At 43.4% G+C, this 18,432-nt stretch overlaps 1 protein-coding gene across 5 annotated transcripts in view; it reads right to left on the reverse strand.

Annotated features, from left to right (window-relative positions):
- The window catches only part of SNX31 (sorting nexin 31), an 81,786-nt gene extending 64,226 nt beyond the window's left edge, over nt 1–17,560 (reverse strand). For 3 of the 5 annotated variants that reach the window (XM_070383054.1, XM_070383053.1, XM_070383052.1), the window contains exons 1-3: nt 17,311–17,560; nt 17,144–17,218; nt 6,213–6,327 (exon numbers count right to left, since the gene is read on the reverse strand). In XM_070383054.1, coding sequence (XP_070239155.1) covers nt 6,213–6,327; nt 17,144–17,218; nt 17,311–17,376 — 256 coding nt within the window. In that variant the 5' untranslated portion in view covers nt 17,377–17,560. Of the gene's footprint in view, nt 1–6,212; nt 6,328–17,143; nt 17,219–17,310 lie in introns of those variants that run through there. The other 2 variants (XM_070383051.1, XM_070383055.1) reach the window with 2 other exon arrangements.
- Nucleotides 17,561–18,432: the final 872 nt, after the last annotated feature.

An 18,432-nucleotide genomic window follows, 5' to 3' on the forward strand; every position in this document is an offset into this window, starting at 1 on the left:
CCTACTAGAAAGACGATGAAGTTGATATGAAGAAAAAATAAGATCTAAAACTGTGGATCTAGACTCCCACTTTAGTGAGATGCTTGGTCATTTGAAAATTTTAAATCAGCCAAGAAACAAGGATGTAGAGGACTTCTTTTCACAATGGGAGCTCTCAAGAGGTTATCAAAAAAAAAAAAAGCAACAATAAGGCTGCCAGAGATTTAAACTTTCTTCTGTACTTATAAGACATTTACCCCCTTAGATTTAAAGCTCCAGATACCAACACACAGAGCTGTAGCCAGAGTACATGGGGCTGGGACTTGCCCCCCGAGGACCCCACAGTCACACGTGAGGGGCTTCCCTGCAGCTTTCTCAGTTCTTATCTTCCTCCCCATGAGTCCTCTCCCACACTCGAGCTGAACTTATCCACCTTCTAAATCTATATCAAATGTCTTTCTTTTTGTTGCTCTTTTACTGATCTTGTCAAATCACTTCTACCAGCATTCCAAACTAGCACCGACTGAGGTCATTTCTGGTTGTGCTTCCCAAATGATGCCAGGTTTTTCAAAATAAAATAACTAAGAGAGAGAGTCTCTGTAAGAACAAAAACTTTTTTCCCTCTCTTTTAAAGAGGTCATTTCACTGCGGGGGTGGGGGTGGGGGGCAAGCTCTTGTCTTATTTTCTGGAATATATGTAACATGTGTGCTAAGTCGCTTCAGTCATGTTCGACTCTGTGTGACCCTATCAACTGTAGCCTGCCAGGCTTCTCTGTCATGGGAGTCTCTAGGCAAGAATACTGGAGTAGGTTGTCAATCCTTTCTCCAGAGGATCTTCCTGACCCAGGGATCGACCCCACGTGGCATATGTCTCCCGCACTGGCAGGCAGGTCCTTTACCACTGGTGTTACCTGGGAAACCCATATGTGGCATGTATGCAAACTAATTATGACAATCAGTACCATGGATCCTTGGGATGGGGAACACTGTTGAAGAAGTGTTCAATAAATTAGTATTTACTGTACAACCGTTAAGTACGGAATACTATGCAAAGCATTTTGCATGTTTTAGCTCACTTAATCTTCACAACAAACCCTGAAGTAAAGAGCATTTCCAGTTTACAGATAAAGACACTGAAGCTCAGAGAAGGTAAGTGTCTTTCCCCAGGTCACACAGCCAGTGAGGTGCAAACCAGGGGCTTGGCTCTGGGTCTGAGCAGAGCCTGTGCCCTCAGTCACATGCCACACTGCACTGTCTCCTTCCTCTACCTTCCAAGGGGATGCACGGGGCATCCTGATTATGGATAAAGGCCAGGTCTAGAGAAGTGACCCCTGAAGCACAGTAAGCATTTGTGAAAAGGCCAGCTGTTAAAGGAGTATTTCATGAAGATCTGAGAAAGCAAACCAAGAGAGAATGAAATTTCAAAAGATATTACATTTTGAACTTGAAAAAATTTATTTAATATGTCTAAAAAGGGGTACATTCTCCATTACAAAAGATGAATGGAAAATAGATGACTTCTAGAATTTCTATTTGCTATGTTTTAAAAAAAAAAAATGTGCAACTCTGAAAAATAATGAGGTAAATTTATAATTGCTTCAGATGACCATTATATCTACTACTGTGGGCAAGAATCCTTTAGAAGAAATGGAGTAGCCCTCATAGTCAACTAAAGAGTCTGAAAGGCAGTACTTGGAGGCAATCTCAAAAACAACCAGAATGATCTCTATTTGTTTCCAAGGCAAACCATTCAACTCTAAGTAATTCAAGTCTATGCCCCAATCACTAATGTCAAAGAAGCTGAAGTTGAATGGTTCTATGAAGACCTACACAACCCTTTAGAGCTAACACCAAACAAGATGTCCTTTTTTATCATAGGGGACTGGAATACAAAAGTAGGAAGTCAAGAGATACCTGGAATAATAGGTAAGTTTGGCCTTGGAGTACAAAATGAAGCAGGGCAAAGGCTAACAGAGTTTTGCCAAGAGAACGTGCTGGTCATAGCAAATACCTTCTTCCAACAACACAAGAGATGACTCTAACACATGGACATCACCAGATAGTCAACACTGAAATCAGATTGATTATATTATTTGTAGCCAAAGATGGAGAAACTCTATACAGTCAGCAAAAACAAGACTGGGAGCTGACTGTGGCTCAGATCATGAACTCCTTATTGCCAAATTCAGACTTAAATAGAAGAAAGTAGGGAAAACCACTAGACCATTCAGCTATGACCTAAATCAAATCCCTTACGATTATACAGTGGAAGTGAGAAATAGATTCAAGGGACTAGATCTGATAGAGTGCCTGATGAACTATGGACAGAGGTTCATAACAGGTACAGGAGGCTGTGATTCAAACTACCTCCAAGAAAAAGAAATGCAAAAAGGCAAAATGGTTATCTGAGGAGGCCTTACAAATAGGCCTTCTCAGGTTGTCTGAGAAAAGGAGAGACGTGAAAGGCAAAAGAGAAAAGGAAAGATATACCCATTTGAATGCAGAGTTCCAAAGAATAGCAAGGAGAGATAAGAAAGTCTTCCTCAGTGATCAATGCAAAGAAATAGAGGAAAACAATAAAAGGGGAAAGACTAGAGATCTCTTTAAGAAAATTAGAGATACCAAGGGAACATTTCATGCAAAGATGGGCTCGATAAAGGACAGAAATGGTATGGACCTAACAGAAGCAGAAGATATTAAGAAGAGGTGGCCAGAATACACAGAAGAACTGTACAAAAAAGATCTTCATCACCCAGATAACCACAATGGTGTGATCACTCACCTAGAGCCAGACATCCTGGAATACGAAGTCAAGTGGGCCTTAGGAAGCATCACTAAGAACAAAGCTAGTGGAGGTGATGGAATTCCAGTTGAGCTTTTTCAAATCCTAAAATATGATGCTGTCAAAGTGTTGCACTCAATATGCCAGCACATCTGGAAAACTCAGCAGTGGCCACAGGACTGGAAAAGGTCAGTTTTCATTCCAATCCCAAAGAAAGGCAATGCCAAAGAATGCTCAAACTACTGCATAATTGCACTCATCTCAATTGCACTCATAGCAAAGTAATGCTCAAAATTCTCCAAGCGAGGTTTCAACAGCATGTGAACCATAAACTTCCAGATGTACAGCTGGATTTAGAAAAGGCAGAGGAACCAAAGATCAAATTGCCAACATCTACTGTATCATCGAAAAAGCAAGAGAGTTCCAGAAAAACATCTGCTTCATTGACTACGCTAAAGCCTTTGACTTTAGCATATCATAACAAACTGTAGAAAATTCTGAAAGAGATGGGAATACCAGACCACCTTACCTGCCTTCTGAGAAACCTGTATACAGGTCAAGAAGCAACAGTAAGAACTGGACATGGAGCAACAGACTGGTTCCAAATTGGGAAAGGAGTACATCAAGGCTGTATATTGTCACCCTGCCTGTTTAACTTGTATGCAGAGTACATCATGTGAAATGCCAGGCTGAATGAAGCACAAACTAAAATCAAGATTCCTGGGAGAAATATCAATAACCTCAGATATTCAGATGATATCACCCTTATGGAAGAAAACGAAGAGGAACTAAAGAGCCTCTTGATGAAGGTGAAAGAGGAGAGTGAAAAAACTGGCTTAAAACTCAATATTCAAAAAACTAAGATGAAGGCATACAGTCCCATCACTTCAAGGCAAATAGATGGGGAAACAATGAAAACAGTGACAGATTTTATTTTCTTGGGCTCCAAAATCACTGCAGATTGTGACTGCAGCCATGAAATCAAAAGATGCTTGCTCCTTGGAAGAAAAGCTATGAGAAACCTAAGCAGCATATTAGAAATCAGAGACATTACTTTGCCAATAAAGATCCATCTAGTCAAAGACATGGTTTTTCCAGTAGTCATGTATGGATGTGAGAGCTGGACCATAAAGAAGGCTGAGTGAGTGAGTAAAGTCACTCAGTCGCATCTGACTTTTTGCGACCCCGTGGACTGTAGCCCACCAGGCTCCTCTGTCCATGGGATTCTCCAGGCAAGAATACTGGAGTGGGTTGCCATTTTCTTCTCCAGGGGATCTTCCCGACCCAGGGATCAAACCCAGGTCTCCCACATTGCAAGCAGATGCTTTAACCTCTGAGCCACCAGGGAAGCCCTGGTATAAGAAGGCTGAGTGTTGAACAATTGATGCTTTTGAACTACAGTGTTGGAGAAGACTCTTGAGAGTCCCTTGGACTACAAGGAGATCAAACCAGTCAATCTTAAAGGAAATCAGTCCTGTTTATTCATTGGAAGGACTGATGCTGAAGATGAAGCTCCAATACTTTGGCTACCTGATATAAGAGCCGACTCATTAAAAAAGACCCTGATGCTGGGAAAGATTGAGGGCAGGAGGAGAAGAAGACGACAGAAGACAAGATGGTTGGATGGCATCACCAACTCAATTGACATGAGTTTGAGCAAGCTCTGGGAGATGGTGATGGACAGGGAAGCCTGGCATGCTTCAGTCAATGGGGTCGCAAAGAGTCAGACACTACTGAGCAACTGAACAACAATAAGAAAGATCTGTAAGATTGATATTTTAAGAGGAGCAAAATCAACATACAGAAGAAAAAGGTTTTTTTCTTTTGTAATGAAGGACATTAGTGGGGTATTTGGTGATGTTTGAATAAAGTCTCTATACTAGATAGCATTACTATATCAGTGTTAATTGCCCGATTTTTATAACTACACTTTAGTTACTGAAGAGAATGTCCTTGATCTCAGGAAATACACAGAGATATACTTAACGATAAAGTGGTTTATATATGCAAAACAAGTGTCTCAAAAATTATATACAATATATATTATGCATACATTCATAACACCAACACAGACATGGGAAAGTGAGAGAGAGTAGTAAAGTAATAAAGAAAGTAATAAAGTAAAGTGTTAACATCTGGGAAATCTGGGTAGAATATACAGAAATTTTTGCATTAATTTTGCAACTTCTCTGTAAGTCAGAAATTCTTTCAGACTAAAAAGTTTTAAAAACTCAGATTCAGGACATCCCTGGTGGCGCAGCCAATAGAAATCTGCCTGCCAATACAGGGGACATGGGTTCGGGCCCTGGCCGGGGGGGATTCCACATGCCGTGGAGCCACTGGGCCCTTGGGCCACAACTACTGAGCCAAGAGCAGCAGCTCCTGAACCCACGTGTTCTAGAACCCATGCTCTGCAACAAGAGACCCACTCGTGGTGAGACACCCATGCACCGCAACGAACAGCAGCCCCCACTAAAGAAAGCCCATGTGCAGCAATGAAGACCCAGAGCAGCCAAAACAAGCTAATTAATTAATTTAAAACAAAACTCATATACAGAAAAATGCATAGAGTAAGCTTCGATTTGTCTTTAACCAACAAAGATGTGCTCACACACTAGAATACACAGGATGGTTTCTGAGAAATACACAAGCCTCTTGTATTAATAATAGTATTTTATTTTAAAGTCATGAGAATCTGAAGGTGGAAGGGAACATGTCTTTCATTTTAAACTCTTTGGCCAGGTTTTATTTTTAAAACATTTTATGTCTATACCATTTCCCCTTTTTAAACTTTTAACTGTTTGAATGCCAATGATTCTATTTCTCCCCACCGTCCTCTCTTATGAGAGCTCATCTTGCTGTGCATATAGGACTTTTTAGAAGCCCACCAATGCTCCAAGACTCTGTATCACTAGCTTCATGGGTCCAGAGCAGACCTCCAAGCATTCCTGGTGCCTCAGCTTTGCTCCTAGGGAAGCCAGAGAGGAAACTGCCATCTCCAGCACTGGCAGTAAACATTTCTGATCTCTCCTGAAAGCTTTCACATAAAAACAGATCATTTTATCCTTTTGTTCAGTCTTAATCCAAATGACATTTCTTTGACTTCTACAATCAAAACCAACACAGAGCACGTGGGGAAGGGGTAACTCTAAACAAAGCATTTTTATACCAAATACAAAGACCACATATTGTATGATTCCATTTATGTGAAATATCCAGAGCAGGCAAATTTATAAAGGCATAAATTAGTGCATAAAGACAAGGGCTGGTAAGGGAGAGCAATAGGAAGTGGCTGATAATAGGTATAAAATTTCTTTTGGGGTGGTAAAAATGCTCTCAGATTCGATGACGGTGGTGGTTACACAATTCTGTAAATATACTAAGAGCCATTGAGGACAGATATAAACCTTCACATTTCCACAGATCTGTTTTAAAAAATCCAAATACATACCATTTTGTAAATATTGTTCTAACTGGTCCCTTCTCTCATCAGCCATAGATGTGGTCATTGCAAGATAGTACTTTGGTGGAAAGGGTGGCAGGCAATTTCCAAACACCCGCTTCAGCTGAAAGATCCAGAAAACACAGGGTTAAGGCGAAGCCCCTACCGTTCAAGGCTGGTGAGACACCTAACCTCCGCCTGGGGCAAGTCTCTCTCCCGCACTTTATCTAAAATTAACACTTCCTGATGGTCACAAAGAGTCGGACACGACTGAGTGGCTGAACTGCACTGATGGTCAAAAGGGGGAAGAGGTGATACCTTGATTTTCTTAAAGAGGATTTTATTATAGTATAGGTTTCTAGAACACTGTTAGACATATCTCAGACTGACAGCTCCAGTCTGAGTTTGGTAGATTTGGGGTATATTTTAATCTTTCATTTGTTTTTACACAACTGCCCATCAGCCACATCATACAATATTCCTTTAATTCATTCCCCAATAGTATTCGTGACATCAATGATGAGAGTTAGGAATTTAATTCCCCCTCCCCACACCCACCCATTTTGAACAGAACAGCAGATGCTCAGAGTTGTGCAGTCTAATTTGGTAGCCTCTGATAACACAGCTAGTCCAAACTGAGATGGGAGGTAAGTGTAAAATACACTCTAGTTTTAAGGGAAGACTTCGTACAAAGGGAAGACAATGTAAAACATTTTGCTATGTGTATGCTAAGTAGCTTCAGTCGTGTCTGACTCTTTGGACTGTAGACTGCCAGGCTCCTGTCTGTGAGATTCTCCAAGCAAGAATATAGGTGTGAGTTGCCATACCCTCCTCAATAACTTTTTATGTTTATTATCTACTGAAATCATATTTTAGATGTATCAGATTAAATAAAATATATCATTAAAATTAATTCCACCTGCTTTTAAAATCTTTTTTAACATGTTAAAATTTTAACACAAAATTTTGCAGTGTTACATATGTGGCTCACATTCTACTGCTAGTGGACAATGTTGGTTTCTAAAAGTCCTGCAAGGCTGACATATGATCCCAATAGAAACCCTGCCAGACCCCTCCCTCTTCCCCACCCATATATGACCCAAGACCACGACCAGGTTGGAAACTATCTTTATGCAAGCTCATAGTGGATGCATCAAAAATAATTTTAAAATTAGGTAATCAAAAATGACCTTCATTCCAGACTCACATTTACAGTGAAAGCTTGAAAATAAGACATCGTATTATTCTTTTTAAAGTAGAAGAAAGGAAACCAGTAAGATTTTAACATGGTACCTCTGGAACAGGAAATTTCACTGGCTTAAAGAAAATGAGAGCAGATCTAAGAGAAATGAGACTGCAAATAAGAACGAACTAAAATTCCATTACCTTTGTCAAAAATAGTGTGTGTTTGGCTATTTACCTTGCACCAGCCCTAACTTCAAAATAGATCCCAAATCTGGCCACTTCTTCCTCCCCCACTGCCATCACTCTTGTCCACACCCCTGTCATCTCTTGTTCCAGGTTATTGCAGTAACTTTCTAACAGATCTGTCTGCCTCCGCCCTTGCTCCCCTTCCGTCTATTCCTAATACAGAATCTAAAGTTACTTAAAAGTGTAAGTCAGATCATTCCTCTGCCCTGCACAAAATCCTTCATAGCAGCCTATCTCACTCAAGTACGAGCCAAAATCCCAATTCTGGGCCACCCGCTAAGACGTCCATTAGCCACCCATGACTACTTAAATTTAAACTTAAAATTTAAAATTCAACTCCTCCATCTCACTAACCACATTTCAAATACTCAGTAGCCACTGGAAACATGGCAAGTTCCTAGCAAACTGGACAAAGAAGATACAGAGCATTTCCACCAGCACATAAATTTCTATTGGATAGTGTTGATCTAACACTTAGAAAGGTTATTACCTGCCTACCTGAAGGGAAGATACAGCTCCCTTATATTTCGTTTGTTCTGCTAGGTTGTTCGTTCGATTTCTAGGGAATCTAAATTTGATGCCAACATTTATTTTTGCAATTTAAAAATATTCAAGTTATATTCTGGAGAGAATATAAAATGGCACAGCCACTTTGGAAGAACTTTTGGCAATTTCTTACAAGGTAAACATAGTTTTACCACATAATTCAGCAACTACACTCCTAGTTATTCACCCAACAGATTTGAAAACTGTGGCCACAAAAAAACAGCATACAAACATTTAGAGGTGCTTTACTCATAATCACCAAAACCTGAAAGCAACCGAGATCTCCTTCAATAGGTGAATGGATAAACAAACTCTGGTCTATCCCTACCATGGAATATTCCCCAGCGATAAAAAGAGATGAGTTGTCAAGCCACAAAAAGACATGGAGGAAACTGAGATACACATTGATAAATAAAAAGTCAATCTGAAAAAACACACTCTATGACTTCAATGATATGATATTCTTGGGGGAAAAGCAAAATGATAGAGAGAGTGAAAACATCCATGGTCACCAGGAGCTTGGAAAAGGGCGGTGTTGAACTGGTGAAGCCTGTGGAACCTTTCAGGGTGAAACTGGTCTGTATGATACTATGGTACAGAATACTAGGCATTTGCCAAACCTACTGAACTTTACAACACAACTTTAATGTGTGCAAATATTTAAAGAATCATTTGGGAAGTGGGGGGAAACCCAGAAAGGAATGCAGAATGTGAGTAAACAATTTAACTATATTATACATACATGAATCAACTGGAGTGAAGGGAATGAGGGAAAAGGTGCTGACCCAAGTCACTCTGCAAACGAGTGGTGTCTGTAAAATTAAAGGCAAGAGCAGCTGTACAGAAGCGCTGAGCTCCAGCTGATAAAATTGTCTCCTACGTGGATACAGGTTAACCATTCTGGTACCTCTATATGTGCCCACAGAATGGAACAATCAAGTCAACGGGTGGCAGGTGGCATGAGTGGTTTCTCACTGTTGTAATGAGAGTTTTCAGATAAGGGAACAGGCTAGAGTGAGCCATGTGGTGATGGGTTACCGTTGAAGACATCGGTATGAACTCACGTTTAACTTAATTTAGACACCGATGGCTACACGCAGAGGTATTTATTTATAGACATGCACATATGCACATATGTTTTCTTGCTCTTTAAGCTGAGAGGGCCTAAAAGCAACGACACTGCGGCAGTGGAGAACACATCTAGTGCCAGATATTGGTTTCTAATGTTATTCTCCAATAAAAGCAACTAGGACTCCATGAAGAAATGGTTGATTCTAGGACTGAGGCAGGAAATACACAAGATGAGTCTGGGACTGGGACTTCCCTAAGGTCCAGTGGTTAAGACTCTATGCCTCCAATGCAGACGGTATGGGTTTGATCCCTGGTCGGGGAACAAAAATCCCACCAGCTACACAGTGGGGCCAAAAAAAAAAAGAAAAGATGAGTCTGGGGAATCTTATAGTGCCAGAAAATAAGAAAGTGTGTAAAGCAAACAAAAGTCAAATAAGGGTATGTCAAAGAAACAGGAACAAACAGAAAGAGCTCCCACAGGCCAAGCTGGAACAATTTGAACAATAAAATAAAGTCTAATTGAAGTACAGCCTGAAGTATAAAGTAAATATCTAGGAGTCCACTCCAGGAGTATTATATCCAGGAGTCTATAATAATTTTTAGCCCAGCTATAAATTATTGACTAAATAAATAAATCAGAGAGAATAGACAAATCCTGGTGCAGAAGAATCCCAAATAATGTATGTAGATACTTCATGCCACAAAGAGATGGAACATAAATCCTCAGTCTTTAAGTGTGGTCTGTGCATGGTGACCTCCCTCCTAGGAGCACAGTGTGGAAAGGCAGGGAAAGAAGTAACTTTATGTGGAGAAACCTGACCAACACTCCCTCAGCCAGGTGACCAAGGGCAATATCAAAAATGTTAGATCGATAGCAACTGCCCCAGACAAGATGTGATTAGAAGCACTTGTCCCCCAGGGTCTTTCTCTCAAAACCATAAACCCAGTCTGCTCATCTGAAAAACATCAGACCAAGTCCAACAGAGGGACATTCCACAAACTACCTGCCGGATACTCCTCAAAATTGTCAAAATCATGAACAAGAGGAAAGCCTGAGAAACGGTCACAGTCAAGAGGAGCCTAAAGTGACATGACAGTTTAATGTGGGGCCTGGATGTGGCCTTGGAACAGAAGGACATTCAGTAAAGACCAAAGTTAGAATAAATGATAGACTATAGTTTGTAATTCTGCATCAATACAGGTTCATTGTGTTAAGTCCCTTTTAGTCGTCTCCAACTCTGTGGGACCCCATGGACTGTAGCCCACCCAGGCTTCTCTGTCCATGGGATTTTCCAGGCAAGATGACTGGAGAGGGTTGCCACTGCCTTCTCCACATAAACGTCACAGATGCTCCCAAATGGGTGGGAATCGCAGTATCCTTGAACCAGCAGGGCTATCTGGGTTATCCAGGGGAGATATGGGAGGAGCCCTACAGCCAAGAGCTGGACGAAAAGTCAACAAGGATTAAGGTCCTAATACCCACCCCAGAGCCAAAGCTCTCCCGGCAGGTTTTACAACCAGAGCTGACTTCTCAAGGAATCTTTCCCCTCCTTTCTCAAGCACTGGTCTAAGGGGGAAGACAAACACAACAAACTGAGCAGTAAAGTCCACCAAAGGTCAATCACAACCGCACAAGTTCTTCAAGTCTACCAAAATACAGTCTCAAATAGTACATAGTTTACCTATTAAAAGCACTTGCATACTGAGAATTATCTGTTATTAGAGTTGGCCCCCGGAGACGGCAATGGCAACCCACTCCAGTACTCTTGCCTGGAAAATCCCATGGGCGGAGGAGCCTGGTGGGCTGCAGTCCATGGGGTCGCTAAGAGTCAGACACGATTGAAGCGACTTAGCAGCAGCAGAGTTAGCCCCAACATTCAAAAACTGTTTCAAGAGATCAGAAGGAAAATGCACCTCTTGTGTTCCTTCAGTAAGAGGTGTTTTTGTTTGCTTGCTTTGAAAAATCATGTTCAGGTAACATTATTTTTTTAAATTCCAGCACAGTCTCCTACTCCAATTTCTCCATTGCACAGTTCTGCATCTTAACATAAACAGAACTCTACTGGCCAAACGAAGCTTGATGTCAAGGTGGGAGGATGTGGTCAGATTGCCTTCGTTATCAAGGTGGGAGGATGACAGGGTGCATGGCCATGATGATCATCTACTTCACAGGACTGTATTGAGGAAGAAATGGGAAAATACACAAGACTGATGTTCTTTGGTACAAAATCCCACAGTCCAGGTTGATTTGAGCTGTGACCTTTTATCTGGAGATGCCATATGCACTTGCATCCCCCTATTTCTATCCCTTGGTGGTGACCTGGGACGAGTGGAATTACAGTCACAACACTGTCCTCTTGATAGCCTCTGTTTCTGATGTTGACTCAGTCATCCCACCTTCCAAGGCCCCTTGTATTAAAAATCTCAGATTGTCCAGATAATGGGTCACAAGCTCAAATCAACCTGGACTGTGGGATTTTGTACCAAAGAACATCAGTCTTGTGTGTTTTCCCATTTCTTCCTCAGTACAGTCCTGTGAAGTAGGCAATCATCATGGCCATGAACCCTGTCACCCTCCCACCTTGATAATGAGGGCAATCTGACCACATCCTCCCACCTGGACAACAAGGTTAGTTGACAATGAGTAACTCAGGCAGCTGAAGTGACTTAAACCAAGATCAATGAGCAGCAGAACTTGGACACAGTCTTTTCACCACTTTTTCTTTCTCCTTGCCCTCTTTCCCTCCCATCCTCCTCCTCCATCAAATCTCTATTGGGCCTCTCCTAAAACAGGATTCTGTGCTGGATACGCTATGCCTACAGCCTTCATTCATTCCTTCATTTAAGCATGTGGGCTTCTCAACTAAATAAAGAGGGAAACAAAATCTTCACACAAAGAAGGGGAAAGCAACAAGGTCTAAACACAGAGTGGCAGAGGAATCAGAGAAAGGCGTCTTGTGCAATTAAGGGGGACTTCCAGAGGAGGTGGAGCTCGAGGTGACCCTTGAGAAAGGCTGGTCTCTAACCCATGGCCCAGCAGGCAGAGGCCTTCTCAGGAGGGGGAAGTGAGCAAGGGAGTGGCAACCGGCCAGCTCATGAGAACAGACGGTCTAAGTCAGGGAGAAGAAATAGCAGGTAGGAGCCAGACTGAGTCAGCACCTGGCAGGGAAGAAGACTGAACCAGTGCAGAGCCCTTCTCTCGCACGGAGGATCCTTTGCAAGGCTCGTCAGCATTGCTATGACTGATGCCAGCAGGGCATTTCCAAAGAGGCAAGCATCCTTGCCACAGAGTCCAGCCTCATTTACACAGGATGGCCAAAATGAGCCAGTTAAAGGTTTCTTTCACAGATTTAACTCCCCTTGAGGGAGGTGGTACAGGCAAGGGCATAGATCAAACCGATTTTATTCATTTAGAGGCACAGAAAGCAGTCAGGTCAGGGAGTTCCCGTGGCAGAGAGACGGATAACACTCAGCAGTGGAAGGGAAGCTGCCAGAACTTGAGAGCCTCCGTGGAAACCGGGCTGCCGGCCATGACTTCAGAGATCACGGGTCACAGCTGACCTCTGGGAAACACAACCATCATTCCTCAGGTCAGTCATATACACATTAGCCTCCCATAGAAGGGGCAGGGGCCACATCACCTCAGTCAGGTTCTCCTTCTCAATTGCAGAGGGCTTCCCTGGTGGCTCAGATGATAAGGAATCTGCCTGCAATGCAGGAGACCTGGGTTTGATCCCTGGGTTGGGAAGATCCCCTGGAGAAGGGAATGGTTACCCGCTCCAGTATTCTTGCTGGAGAATTCCACAGATAGAGGAGCTTGGAGGGCTACCATCCATGGTGTCACAAAGAGTCTGACATAACTGAGAGACTTCCACTCCATCAATATACAAAATAGAAATCAAATTCGTAAATCCAAAAAACACATGTGCTAAAAGTCAGAGTCTTCACTTAATTTAACATAGTGCTTGCCATTTAATAGGTACTTAGTAAATATTCTTAAGTAAATGAGTAATCAGTTAAGCCTATTAAGATGAAATTTCTGTTCTATTGTGATGCAGAACTTCCAAATCAATTGGAAATAAACTTCTACTCACCAAACAGACACAGGACACACACATTCATAAACACAGATGGGGACTTACTTTATATTGTCTCATTTTTTATTGTGCTCAGTATTAATATTAAATCAGATTAAGAATTCTTAGCCATTTCACATCTTCCATGGAGTAGGAAGAATAAAAACTGCTGAGAAGAGGCTGGGGGAAGTCAGCCAACCTTTTGGTCTCTGACTTAGGGTTGCCAGATAAAATAGAGGATGCCCAGTTAAGAGTATCTCAAATATTGCAGGAAATATTCTAGTACTTTGCCAACAAATGTCTGTCTAGTCGAGGCTATGGTTTTTCCAGTGGTCATGTATGGATGTGAGAGTTGAACCATAAAGAAAGCTGAGCGCCAAAGAATTGATGCTTTAGAACTGTGGTGTTGGAGAAGACTCTTGAGAGTCCCTTGGACTGCAAGGAGATCCAACCAGATCCTTTAGATCCAACTGATCTAAAGGAGATCAGTCCTGGGTGTTCATTGGAAGGACTGATGCTGAAGCTGAAACTCCAATACTTTGGCCACCTGATGTGAGGAACTGACTCATTGGAAAAGACCCTGATGCTGGGAAAGATTGAGGGCAGGAGGAGAAGGGGACGACAGAGGATGAGATAGTTGGATGGCATCACCGACTCGATGGACAAGGGTTTGGGTTGACTCCGGGAGCTGGTGATGGGAGGCCTGGCATGCTTAGGTTCATGGGGTCGCAAAGAGTCGGACATGACTGAGCGACGGAACTGACTAATACTAGACAAGTATTTGTTATTTATCTGAAATTCACATTTAACTGAGGATCCTATATTTTTATTTGCTAAATCTAGCAAACTTACTTGGACTTTTCATCTATAAAATGGGAGTAATGATAATGATTGCAATGCCAACCTTATAGGGGCTTCTTGGGCAGGTGGAATAAAATCTTATGCCAGGAACTCTAAGGACAGAAAGCAGATCTTGTTGTCTGGGACTTGAGGTAGAGGGAAGGGATCAAGGGCAAAGGGGACAAGGAAACATTATGAGTGTGGGAATTGTTCTCTGTCTTGATTATGGTGGCAGTAGATTAAATATATTTGGAAGGAATGATGCTGAAGCTGAAGCTCCAGTATTTTGGCCACCTCATGCAAAGAGTTGACTCATTGGAAAAGACTCTGATGCTGGGAGGGATTGGGGGAAGGAGGAGAAGGAGACGACAGAGGATGAGATGGCTGGATGGCATCACTAACTCGATGGACGTGAGTCTGAGTGAACTCCGGGAGATGGTGATGGACAGGGAGGTCTGGCGTGCTGTGATTCATGGGGTCGCAAAGAGTCAGACATGACTGAACGACTGATCTGATCTGATCTGATCTGATAGTTCATCACACTAGACACATACAATTGGGGAATTTTATTATACTATGCTTAAATAAAGTAAAAAAAAAAATGTTAGCTTAGGATGCAGTTGTTTTTCTGATAGTCTGTTTTTCTGATGTTTTGCCAACTTTGATAATGAACCACAAAATGGTTAGAGCAGGTTCCAAAGATCAAATCTAGGCTCCAACACTTGGAGTGGTATGACCCTGGGCAAGGTGTACCTCAGTTTTCTCATCTGTTAAATGGGGCTAATTATAATCCTAGCTCATAAGACTGTTATAAAAACTAAACACAATATTACATATAAAGCTCTTGGCACCAACCTTAGCACAGAGTAACCGTTAGTTATTGTTCTAAATTAATAATACCAATAGCCACCTCCTAAGATCTAAGTAGTTTATTTAAAAGGAACTGTTCCTACAGAAAAGGGAAACAATGATACATGTAAGATGGTTGGAAAATGGCTAAAGAAATCCTCACTTTAGAATTTTGAAAAACAAATACAAAATATTCATCAGTATCCATTGTATACTCTACAAAAGGCATATCTTTGTGGAGATCAGAAGAACTGGCTTTATGTTTCTGCTTCAGGGCCTGCTAGGATTTGATAAGTCTGAATTTTTCTGAAAACAAGCATTTTTCTGAGTCGGTTAAGGAGGGCTTGACAAGCCTCTGCGTCAGCAAATATTTACCAAGCACATAAACTACGCGTCAGGTTCTCTGAGAACCTGGATTCGAAGCTTCACAAGAGCCTTGTGAAGTTGACACCCACAACCACCTACCCGATCATTTCTGAGGAAAAAATGGAAGGTCAGAGAAGAGGTGAGGTGTCCAGCCAGGAAGTGGTCAGTCCATCTCTCCCTTCTCCTCTCTGCCGACTCCTGCTTTTTACCTGTGATGGCCACCTCCCCATCATGACCTCACACGCAGGGAGGCAGATGAGGGTGGGAGTTCATCCTCATGTTCATCCTACAACTGCCTAAACCAACCATACTGTCTCTTCCTTTGAGTTCCCCATCTGTAGTCCTCTCAACTCCCCAGGCAGGTTTCAGTCACAAGTAGCTTGTCATCCTTCAAAAGTCTGAATCCATGCCCTTTTTATTCAGCCCCTGACAGTCATTCCTGAGGACCTACTGGGTCACAGACACTGTGTTAAGTGCTAGCAATTCAAAAATGACCACAAAAAGTCACAACCACATTACACCTGTTTTCCCTGAATCCAGAGAAACTTAGTCATACCTTGAAAATGGACTTTTCCAACACACTGGAATGTATGAGGGAGAAGGCTCACTTCAGTGAAGACTTTATAATAGTATAATAATGGGACTGAGCTGTCCATCGACAGAAAACGGTCTTAAAGAAATATGATCTATTTACTCACTAGAAACCAGAGATTATCTGAAAGGACTCTCCCCGAAATGTTAATATCTATTGCCGAGGCAAGCTTTTTCCTTTTTCCTTTTTTCTTTCTAACGTTAGGTATGTGTTCTTTATAATTGGGATATAAAATCTTAAAAAAACCAACAAAAACTGCATGAAGGTGGGGGAAAGGTGAAGTTCATTTCCAAACTTCCATGTACTCCTCTAACCCACTTTGATGATTTGCAACACTTCCTTGTTAGGAAAACAAAACCCATTAGACCTGGTTAATAAATCAGTCTGCATGCTGGAAGAAAGTGTCATCAGGACACCAGAGTGAGAAACTAGAGTGGAAAATGGCCTTCTAATTTAATAATTCCTCTGTTTCCTGGCTTTCCAGTCTGCCCATATTTGAAGCCTATGAATACCTTCCTTTGAAAACAAAAATAGAGACACACCTTTTCAAAGGGGGGAAAATTAAACTCTAGGAGAAAGAAAGTGTTAGTCACTCAGTTGTGTCCAACTCTTTGCAACCCCATAGATTGTAGCCCGCTAGGCTCCTCTGTCCATGGAAATCTCCAGGCAAGAATACTGGTATGGGTTGCCATTCCCTTCTCCATGGGATGTTCTCAACCCAGGGATTGAACCTGGGTCTCCTGCATCCAGGCAGATTCTTTGCCATCTGAGCCACCAGGGAAGCCCAATACTCACATACCAGAGACTGGAGACTACACCTTGATCTAGACTTGGTTTGCTCATTTTGCACAAGGACATTGTCTTGGGAAAACAACTGGGATTGAAATGGAGCCCAGGTTGGGCTGGTGGGGGTCACCGGGCTGGAGTGGGTTGGATAATTAATTACCTATGGCACCCCACCTCACCTCACAGCCCTAGGTGATTAGACCAGGTAACATGTATTCATTGAGCTATATGCCAAGCAATTCACGATTAACCAGTTACCACGACTCGGATTAGGAGCCCAAAGCCCTCAGGAAGTGCAGTGTCTTGTCAGGGTCAAGCACCCAGAGCCCACGGGCCACACTGGAGTCGGGTGGGTGGGCTGGGACCCGCCTGGGTCCTCTCACCTGTTCGTTCCAACGATGCAGCTGGCTGTAACGGACCTTGCAGAACAGAAACCCGTCCAGGTACACGGAATACAGCTGCAAACAGAGACATCAGAGTCCGAATCAGCCGAGTGAGGTGAACCCCCGCCTTGTCCCTGCCCAGTCTCACCCCGAGCCCCCTGACGCACTACGTAGCGGCCCCCCAGCGCGTCGGGCCGCTGCTGGGACACCGGGATGCAGAAATGCATCTTCATGGCTCTGGCGGCGGCCCGGGGCGGCGCTGGGAACCCGGCCCGCGGCTGCGGCGGCGGCGCGGTCCTCGGCTCTGAGTCCCGCGGCGGTGGGTGCAGCGGCGGGTCCCGCGGTCCGCTCGCCTCGGGTGTCCTCAGGTGCGGCCCGCCTCCTGGTCCCCGCCCCGCTCCGACTGGACCACTCGGGTCCCCGGAACGGAAGGAGGCGAAGTGAGGCCACCGTCCACGCCCCACAGCCAGTCTGCGCCCCAGGCGGGGCTTCAGGTGCTCCGCGGGGCCAGGGACGGAATTCAAGATAGACGCTAGAAAGTGCCAGTGCCCGCCTTGGGCCAGAGGCTTCACCGTGGGGTCTGCGGACTCCCGGGGGCTCTTTAGGGGAAAATGTGCATGGATGGGTGGGGCGATGGAATTCTTCTGAGAAGGTCCTGGGTTTCATCAGACTTTCAGAGGGTTCCTTGGACCCACGAAAGTTACAAATAGTTGCTCCGGCAGCATGGATGTAGTGTGCACCTGTCAACTGTGTAACTCACTAACTACTCCCCACCCCACCCGGCATCTCAGGCTCCTTGCTGGGCGTTAGGCGGTGGGGGGTGCACAGCCCAAGAGAACCCCGTCTTCTCCACGTGTGGGCTCCCGGGCCGCATTCTGATCTCTGTGGCCAGCAGAATGTCCAGGATCCCTTCCATTGGGTCCGTCATGACAAAGACAGACCACACTCAGACCCACCTTCAGACTCCAAATGTTGACATTTTTTTTTTTTTTTTTGCAAGTCAGTGTCCTGATAGGATTGAAAAACATTGTGTCCCATTGCAAGCCATCATTGCATGCAGTACACTGTGAATTAAGACTGTCAACATATGCCTGCTGCTGCTGCTGCTGCTGCTAAGTCGCTTCAGTTGTGTCCGACTCTGTGTGACCCCATAGAGGGCAGCCCACCAGGCTCCCCTGTCCCTGGGATTCTCCAGGCAAGAACACTGGGTTGCCATTTCCTTCTCCAAAGCATGAAAGTGAAAAGTGAAAGTGAAGACGCTCAGTCGTGTCCAACTCTTCGAGACCCCA

The sequence above is a fragment of the Bos mutus genome, chromosome 14, assembly GCF_027580195.1.
Source record: "Bos mutus isolate GX-2022 chromosome 14, NWIPB_WYAK_1.1, whole genome shotgun sequence".
Taxonomy (NCBI): domain Eukaryota; kingdom Metazoa; phylum Chordata; class Mammalia; order Artiodactyla; family Bovidae; genus Bos; species Bos mutus.